General features: G+C 33.6%; 1 protein-coding gene across 5 annotated transcripts; it reads left to right on the top strand.

Moving 5' to 3' along the window:
- The first annotated feature begins 4361 nt into the window (after nucleotides 1–4361).
- Nucleotides 4362–5490, top strand: LOC106311180 (protein disulfide isomerase-like 1-5). Of its 5 annotated transcripts, none has more exons than XR_001263939.1 (4): nucleotides 4362–4455; nucleotides 4711–4784; nucleotides 4909–4976; nucleotides 5067–5490. XR_001263939.1 is itself a non-coding variant. In XM_013748402.1 (4 exons), exons 1-4 carry the CDS (start codon nucleotides 4427–4429, stop codon nucleotides 5129–5131), a joined length of 273 nt encoding a protein of 90 aa, XP_013603856.1. In that variant the 5' UTR covers nucleotides 4377–4426; the 3' UTR covers nucleotides 5132–5490. The 5 variants fall into 5 exon arrangements, 4 of the variants coding, with proteins under 4 accessions (XP_013603856.1, XP_013603858.1, XP_013603857.1 ...); XM_013748402.1 differs by having other exon boundaries at nucleotides 4377–4455; nucleotides 4711–4821; XM_013748404.1 differs by having other exon boundaries at nucleotides 4399–4597.
- Nucleotides 5491–9459: the final 3969 nt, after the last annotated feature.

Genomic DNA, 9459 nt, shown 5'->3' with positions numbered 1-9459 from the left:
GTGATAAGTTAATATATTTTGCGTTTGTTTTTTTTGAATAATGTGTTGTTGTGTGTATAGTACTCGTTAGTAGTCAAATGAGTCTATAACGTAAACTAATATTGAATTTCAATAACTTTGCATCTACTCATTTGTTGATTCTAAGATTAACGGTTTCATCGTCAAAATTGTATTATATTTTTTCATATTTTTGAAAATTATGATTTTTAAGATGTTTTTTGCCCTCTTCCCATATTTTAAACTTGAGCCCTCACCGTCTATGTATTTCGTTACATTTCTGGTGTGCGGTGCTTCTCACCATCACCGGAAAAAGACTCACATTTTTCTCTTGTTCTTCTTGCCTTCTTCACCTATGAGATTATATGGTATTTGTTGCAGATCAGGTTTATGAGTTTTCAGTTGTTCGATTGCTTCCCACGACATTGTATGATGTTCCAGTCAATATTGATTGCTCCTCTTCTTCCTTAGATTTCAGCTGATGTTAGGAAGTGCATCTCCTTGGTTGGGTCATAGTTTATTCGTCTTTGATTTTGTATTCCTCGTCGTTGGCTTACCGTCAATAGTCTCTGCTCGTTTTGGTTTTCAAGATCTAGTTTTTGGTGTTCTGACTTCTATGCTCTCTTTCATAGCTCGAGGACGGCTCCATAGTTTTCTAATTTCGCTCCTTCTCCATTTCCCTCTCTATTCTTGCATCTCTTTGCATCTTTCATCGCATCTCTGGTGGCTCTCCCTTTCACCATGTTTGCCACTCGAGATTTGGATAATGTTTTCGTTCGTGTATGCTATGTGGGCTTGGAAGGTTATCTCTGTTCTCAAGTTTAGTCTCTGATTTTTTGGTGGTTGTCTTTCATTCTCACTCTCTCAAGTTGTTTCTTTTTTTCCATGTTTTCCTTGGTATAGGTGTGCGGAGTTAGTTTCTTGGAGCTTTGGTCCCTTCTATCCAGAGCTTTGTGGTTTTTCAGTTGCATGCCGTCTTGTATGTTCTTGTTTAGTCTGTGAGGTATTTCTTACTTTTTAGCTACTGATTATGATTCCGGTGTTTTATGCATATATTTTCCTGCTTTTTGGTGGCTTTGGCCTTTCGATTATTATTCTCCCTTTGGCCCGCTTTCTTAGTTTATGTGTTGGGTGTCTTGTTTCTTATTCTTAATTTGATTATCTTATGATACTAATTGTGAAATAAATATAATTTGTAAATGAAATAATAAAAATTAGTAAAAATAATAAAATGATGAAAAGTCTTGCTATTTTTAGGTGTGAATAAATTAAATATTTAAAATATATTTATATTATTTTATTTATTTCTTGAATTTTAGAGACCAATAAAGTGTGAGAAGGATTAGATAATACACAATTAGAAATTGAAGGAGAAAATTGCAATAATTTAAAAGAAGAAGAATTTAAATACAAAAAAAAACATGAGGACACATGTAAACAAACCCCCCTTCCACATGTCATAAGAAGAGAAAAAGCCAACTTTTTATATATTTTTTTTATTTAAATAACTTTAACCACAAATTTATTCTAAGCAGCACATAGCCTATTAGCAAGTAATAACCCACAGTTATCAGCAACAAAACATATTTTCTAGTAGAACAAAAAGATGATTGTTATCATACTATGAACTTTATGATATGCTTGATGGGAATCATCATCTGAGATGCCGAGAGTTGTAGCCTAAAATCAGAAGTTCACTTTTCACATCTTCAGTAACTAGATTGATCGGTTCGACCCCCCCCCCCAAAAAGAAAAAAAATTACCATATGAGATTATTTTTGAAATCTATATTATAATAGTTGAGGTTTTGCTCACTTCTCAGCGCGCCACGTCAGCGTTTTGTGGGCTCCACTTTTAAAAAGTGTGAAAAAATGTCAAGCTCATGGCCCGAACCCGGGTTATTGAGATATAAACACCAACATTTATACCATTAAGGTAAATGATACTTTGTACATTGATGACCGAACCTAATATATATTTATGAAAGTCGGAAGCCCTTGCTTCTTCGGCTTCCTCTGAGGGTCGGGCCTACAAGTGTATTATGGGTTTCATTTTTAAATGAGATTCATCATGTTATACGAAAAAAGCTCAATTTTGCAACAATTATAGTTTTCTCATATTGTAAATTGTTGCCGTGTGTCTGTTCGTAATTTATTTTTTCACCGGTGAACTCTTCATGTCCCCATCTTAAATCGCTTGATCATAAATGTTTCTGATTTGTAGCCCCTCTGTAATCCCTATATATAGGATTATCATCTTTGATGAACCCAATCTGCATCTCCACAAAACTCATTGATTGCTCTTAGCTTTAACCATCTTCTAGAAAATGTTTCTCTCTGCCTCTCCAGTTCCTCAAACCGGCGTCCGTCACTCAACCTTCGAATCTCTTCGTCGTGGTCGTAGTAGTCAGAGCATAGCCTCTGGCTTCCTCCACTTTTGGGATTCCCCAAACTTCAAGAAAGACATGGAGTTTGTGGGAATCACAGTTCTCTTCCTTGATGAAAATGTAAGTTAATCTTCAATCTATCACACTTATTTAACATAATTGATTTCCTGATTCTTTGTTGAATAATATTATTTGCAGATTCTGTGATTCATGGGTTTACTCCCGTCGGACGTGCTAATCATTACAGGCCATCTTTGAAAGCAAATTCCATTGTGAAAATCGATCGTTTTGAGGTTGCTAGGTGCTCAAACATGTACAAGATAACTGATCACCCATTCCTCATTCGTTTCATCTCACTAACCATTATTGATGAAGTCATCACGGGTTCTCCTGAGATCAATCTCCAGTAAAGATTAGACTGTTCGACAATCTCCAAGTGACTGCGAACACAAACCTAGAATTTCCATGTATATTATCATATTGCATCTGGGTTTATATTATGTTTCGATATCATAACTAATATTTAAATTCGTAGATGTGGTTGGACAAATCCGTTCTGTCCAGGGCGCTGACCTCACCAAAGACACAACTCGAGTCATTATCCGTCTCCTCATTGATCCGTAAGAAACAATCAACACATAATTTCCTTTATATTACTGTATATATTGTGCTAACATCAATAATCAAAAATATTTCATACTCAAGATTTGTGGTTGTCTATTTATCTCCCCTTACTTATCAATCTAATTTTACACATTCCTTATTTTACAGCTTAAAAGAAACCACAATAACTCAAATAATCAAAACAAAAAAAAATAGAATCCAAAAAAAAAAAAAATCATTAATGATCACCTCTCTTTTTGTCTAATCTTAAAAATAAACTTCAAAACAAATATACCAAACCGATCAACTCAACTAAAACTCAACGACATATACATTGAACCAGCTAAACAAATACAAACTACACAGCCAGCTATTTAACAATTTACAAACTTACTTTCGCATATGCTTACGAAGAAGACGAAGACCACAACCAAGTTCAGTGAAATTACCTAAACAAAAAAACAGAGTAAGTTACAAACTCTGATAAATACAACTAACAATGATTTTTGTTTACATATTACCCATCAAATAAAAGAGAAACAAACACAACCACACCAGGAGATACAAAAGAAAACCCCAACAGACACAAATGCGGTAACAACATCTCCACCTGCTCACTCATCTTGTCTTATGAAAATAGCTTACATGCTCAATGTCAATATGTCAATACTATTGTCTTCTTATGAAAAATACATATATTCGTTTGAAACCCGTTAAGGCTCAAATACTAATTATCACTCATTTTATAGTTATTTCTACAAGTCTTCATGTATTTGTTTTAAAAGTTCGGTAAAAGCAACAAGTTAAAAAAAAAAACATATAACCAACATAATAAGAACAAAAAAAATTATTACTTAATACACACAACTTACACAACTAAACTGGAGAAAAATATTCAGAAACAAAAAGTACTCTCAACAACCTTAATATAATTTTATGTAATCTCAACAGCACAAGTAACAAATTAAAAAAACAAATAAACAATAAGTCTCAGTGACACAGCAAACAACACCACAAACTATATCAATTACATTACTAACACAGTTTAGTCATTCGTGAGTGGAGAACAGTTCATCATCACAACTCTAACCCTATAACAATAAAAAACTTGAAAAACAATGATCAACCCAAAACACAAAATTCACAGTTACAATAACCCTAACAAATCTCAACAAGAACTCTGTTCAGAACTCTAGTATATATATATAATAGGAGAGATTCTCTCCCTGTCACCTGTTGACTAATGGACCCGCCTAACAGCATACTTAATTGAGTAAGCTCACTGTAATATCATACAAGCACACCATCGTTGTTAATAAATGTATATATTCCACATCTTCCACATGAATTCTTATTATTACTCTCAACTACTACTCAACAGGTTCTTCTCATGCCGTTTCAAGTATCAATCGACGGACTACTATAAATCGGTGGCTCACAATGCTCACTACAATTCCCAAAATAAACATGTACTGTCATATGTCCTTCCTCACTATTTTCACTTCCCCTTATGCCTAATGTTGATTTAGGCAGTGAGGTTGCGAAGGTTCTGTTTCCTAAGCTCAAAAACAGTAATGTATTTTTTGGCATGGTTAATACTGAAGCTGGAAGGTGCTGACATCATTTAATTTTAATATATCATGAAAATTTGTAGTTGGGTAAGACTTGCGTTCTTGTGTTTTTTTTATTGGAATCCTTATGACAAGTTTTATGTGGTAATGCAGATGGATCTTACCAAATGGAGATAATATTAGAATTTCTGGGCAAGAACAAGTTTTCGTTGCTCACAAAAATGACCGTAAGCAAATATTATTTAGGTTTCTGTTAAGCTTCAGGTTAAAACTTTTTGGTCATATCATTTAATATTTATTTCCAGTTTCGATTAAGATTTAATCATACTTTTGTTTCTCTTCCTTGGTTAGGAAAAGATCTTTCCCAAGGTTGATGACTTTCAGAATCAAGCTCAGCCTCTTGAAGATCTTGCAAGAAGGTTAAATAGAATGTATTTTATGATGCTGACTCTTCCCATATATATTTAGTTATGTAGATTTTCTCTTCACATGTCTATTTTTACTTGCAGGCTTGCAGCCAATGTTTTTACTTGCAGGTCTGTCTGGTGGTTACTCTTTACCCCTAAAGTTTTAGCCTTTTGTTTGTGATAGTTATATCAGAAGTTGTTGGTCACCCGAACTATTATTGTGGCTCGCCAGGTCATACTATGTTGGGGTCCTTACCAAGTTACCATGTTCTTAATTTCTGTTGGTCCTGTCCTTTTAGATCTTAGGTTTTAATGTCTCCAGCGATCTTTTGCCTTCGTTTATGAAGGAAGTGTTGTGGCTTTTGACTGGGAGTAAATGTAATTTCTCTTAGTTTCATCAGTCTCCTTGTGTGGAGCTTTAGTTTCAGGAGATAATGTGTTATCTGTCTGCTTAGTTTCTCTATTTTTTAAGCAGTTTGGGTTGTTGTTTTTTGTAAGTTCAGGCTGAAGTTTTAATGAAAATATTGCTCAGGGAATAAAATATAAAAAAAATAGAACTTTGCAATGCCATTCTTGACTTTATTGAGAGTAGAGTATGTAAACAAAACTGCTATAAGCAACATTATTAGTAAGAAATCCTCCTAGGTTCTAAAAGAAAAAAATATATCAATATTATACTTAACTAATTAAATTTTTATATTTCTTAAATCAGTTGAATGACACATGTTGTTTGGGGTTATTAATAGGTTCTTAAAAGATGAGTTTTAAGAACTTTTGTACACTTTTTTCAATGTTTAATATTTTCATTTTTTTTTTTGAATTGTAAAAACCTTCTAATAACTCCTTGTTGGAGCTGCTCTAAGTTTCTGATGCTTGATGCATGATTGACGCTTTGTCATCTATTGATAATAAAGGTACAAGCAATTGTGGACTGATCTATTATTTTCTTAAGCAGGTTACTGAGATTGAGAAGAACCTGAACCCCAATTATTTTCAAATCAGATCCATCACCAAGCAATATAGAAGTACAATACTTTTAGCCTTTTATCTTTCATAGATTTAATATATTAAATGATTCATGTGACCTATATTGAATTTGCAAATTAGGATTTTTGTTCAGGATTTTGAGTTACTATAGGCCAGTGCGAGTTCTAGAGTGTGAAAGATACTCTTTGATTTTTCTTTTTGAGATATATTTGAGAAGATAAAAAAAATATACGAAAGTTGGAGGGAAACACAAGTGTAGTGTCTGGGGTTGGAAAGACTTTTGATCAGTTGTTATTAAACTGTTCGGACAATGTGAAACTACATGAGCTAAGTGAGCAGGGAGCCAAATACGTACGACACGTGAAAATAATAAATGTGATGATTTGAGAGATGAATGGAAATAACACTGAAGAGGATTGTGATATAAACCCAAATAAGCAAATAAATATAAGCTGGGACAATAAACAACAATGCACAGAATATATCTCACACTATTATAGCATTATTGACAACATATAACATACTAACCCCGCACAAGCGCGAGGTGAAGGAACCTAGTAACAAATATAGATAACTTACTAGACCTCGCATAAACTATATTGTCCTAATGTCTCTGCTCTCACATAAATCTGAAGTTTGGGTTCTCCTTCTAGTAAATTGGGGGTTTCTCATTAAATTTAAACGTTGATTTATTTAACTTATGGTTAAGTTATATCCCAATGTGCGGGTTGGGCTTTAAAAATACAAATACTTTTGTTGTAGAGTAGATTCAGGTATTATGGCTATTTTTTTTTTTTTTTGCTAAACTAGTTATTATGACTATTAATATGCTACTAGACTAAGATCCGCACTTTGTGCCGGGTGAACACGGTTTACAAAATATTTGTTTCGACTAATATTTACTTCTTTTGTGGAATCACGTATCAAAAATGATAACGTTATATAGTTACTATATAGTACATATTTTGTGGTTTCAGACACATCGACTCTTACTTGCCTGACATTTAGATTAAATATATCTATGCATTTGTTGGTTCTGTAGAAACTGAGGTACACAATATATTAGTACATGTGTAGTGTATGTCAATTAGGTTAATGGTTAAGTTCTGGTTCTGTAAAAATCTAACCCGAATGAGAGAATTTGAAGAATAAAACGTTATGTTCAGTACAAATAAAATAAATAAGGTAGATGGTGAAATAAGAGTAAATAATTGTAGAGTTTTAAATAGCTGGAACAAATGAGAGAATTGGAAGATTGAAGTAATATTCGTATAGTATTTGTTATAAATAAATTATGACATATTTCTATATATTATGTAAATTATAGTTTGCCATGCATACAATTTTGAAATCAAAGCACAACACAACTATAGCTTATTTCTCAGAGAGAGAGAGGGTGAAATTCTATACAAAATAAATAAATATCGCTTACTTTTAGTATAGTGTTCGTTATAAATAAATAATACTATCTCCGTTTCATAAAGAATGTCAATTTGACATTTTTCACATAGATTAAGAAAATAATTGAAATGTATTAAAAATTTTATTAATTACATGTATTTAACCAATAGTATTTGAGATAAATAAAACTATTTATAAAATCAATGCATTTGTAATTAATTTTAAGTTGAAAGTTACATTAAAATTCTAAAATAACACTCTTTTTGTAACAAGAAAGCTAAATAAATAGAGTAAGTACAGATAAGATAATAAGGTAGATGGTGAAATAATTACTCAAATAGCTTATTTATATAGCTTATTTCTTAGTATAGTATTTGCTATAAATAAATAATAAGTACAGATAAAATAATAAGGTGATATCTGTTGATTTTGATGAGTTTTAGATTCACATTTTACCTCATTTTAATCATTTTAGGATGTATTTAGGTGTATGTATTGCATTTGCATGCATAATTGCATATCACAGGGGTCTAAAGTGCACAATTGGAAGTGTATGGTGAAAAGCATGGGTTAAATTGCATATATGGAAGTTGTGGGTCCAATAGATGTTAACAAGAGGACAGGGACCAATGTTGCAAATTCAGAGCATTAGATTGGGCTGAATTGTAAGAGTTGAAATGTTTGGGGCTAAATCAAGGGGATATTTCTGCACTTTGTAACGACTTGGGGCAAACGAAAACTTTACAAATGATGAAGGACCAGACTTGCAAAAACAAGAAAGTCCACCATTGTTGCTCGTGTTTCTTCCGTTACGAGATAGAGACGGCGATCCTGTGACGGTGAAACGGAGAAGGCGGCCACGAGCTGAGACCGAGAGGAGGCCGTAATGGAAGATATTCACCGTCGACTTGGAGCCGCGGCGGTTGAACAGACGACTGGATCTTCTTCACGGAGGAGCTCGGCCACGAAGAAGCTTGGTCGCAGTGGTTGCAGTCGACAACGACGAGACCATGAGCTACCTCGGAGAGCCTTCACGAGTTAGAGCGGCTGGTTGTTGCGGGGGAGATGCGTCGCTGGAAATGAAGCGCAGTTTGCAGCGGCTTGATGGCAGCGGCTTGATGGCAGCGGGCAGATGACATCCCTCGGATTGAAACGAGCTCAGCAGCGCTCAGGCGGAGCGGCACGAGCAGCCCGCGGAGTGAAGAAGAAGGTGAAACGCAACGCCAACCTCAAACGCAAAACGCGATTTTGTCACAGCGTTTGGTGTTTGCGATAAAAATAATTATTGCGACCAAGAAAAAAGCGTTTGGCGTTTTGATTTTAGTCCACTATATATATATATATATATATATATATGTTTATAAGGCCAAAAACCTAATTTATCTCATTTTCTCTCGAGATTTTGTTAAAAATTTGAATCTTTTAATAATCTAAATACTTTATTTTATATTTGTGTTTTTCTTGCTCATTAACATTAGCCTTGATTTTTATATGGGTTTAAGGTTTCTCATGGAGATTAGTGAGTAGTGAACTTGTGATCCATGGATTAGATAAATTAGGGTGATTAAATGGATATTTAAAATGTTTATTGCTTGATTAACGATGTTCCATGCTTGCTAAGTGTTCTTAATGTTAAATTAGACCTGATCATTTTCATCTTGATATTAAGTTATTTTACGCCCGGAAGATGTTTGTTAAAATGTTTGAATGAACTTAGTATTGTTCTAACTTTAATAACCAGAGGGATTTGATGTTAGGATTGTTAGATGGTTAGTAAACTTGTGATTTATGCATGCTTGAATGTGTTAGCCAACGGGAGTTGAAGTTTAATGCATGACTAGCATATGGATTATTATCACGGGAGTGGATTAATCTATTTTGAATGAGATCTAGATATATAGACTTGTTGATTGTTTTGTTTGAACATCCTAGATTGAACCTTGATCACCTTATATCAATTATCTTTGCCCATGGATCCATCCTTAGCATTTGATTGAAAGTTCTAGCACTTATTTCTTGATTGGATTTGAGATCACCTTGTTTATATTTCTAGGACATTAGCTTGTTACAAAATATCCATCTTCTTGTTTGCTTAGATTAGGAAAGT

The sequence above is a fragment of the Brassica oleracea genome, chromosome C8, assembly GCF_000695525.1.
Source record: "Brassica oleracea var. oleracea cultivar TO1000 chromosome C8, BOL, whole genome shotgun sequence".
Taxonomy (NCBI): Eukaryota; Viridiplantae; Streptophyta; class Magnoliopsida; order Brassicales; family Brassicaceae; genus Brassica; species Brassica oleracea.
This window is presented reverse-complemented; position numbering and strand designations above follow the sequence as displayed.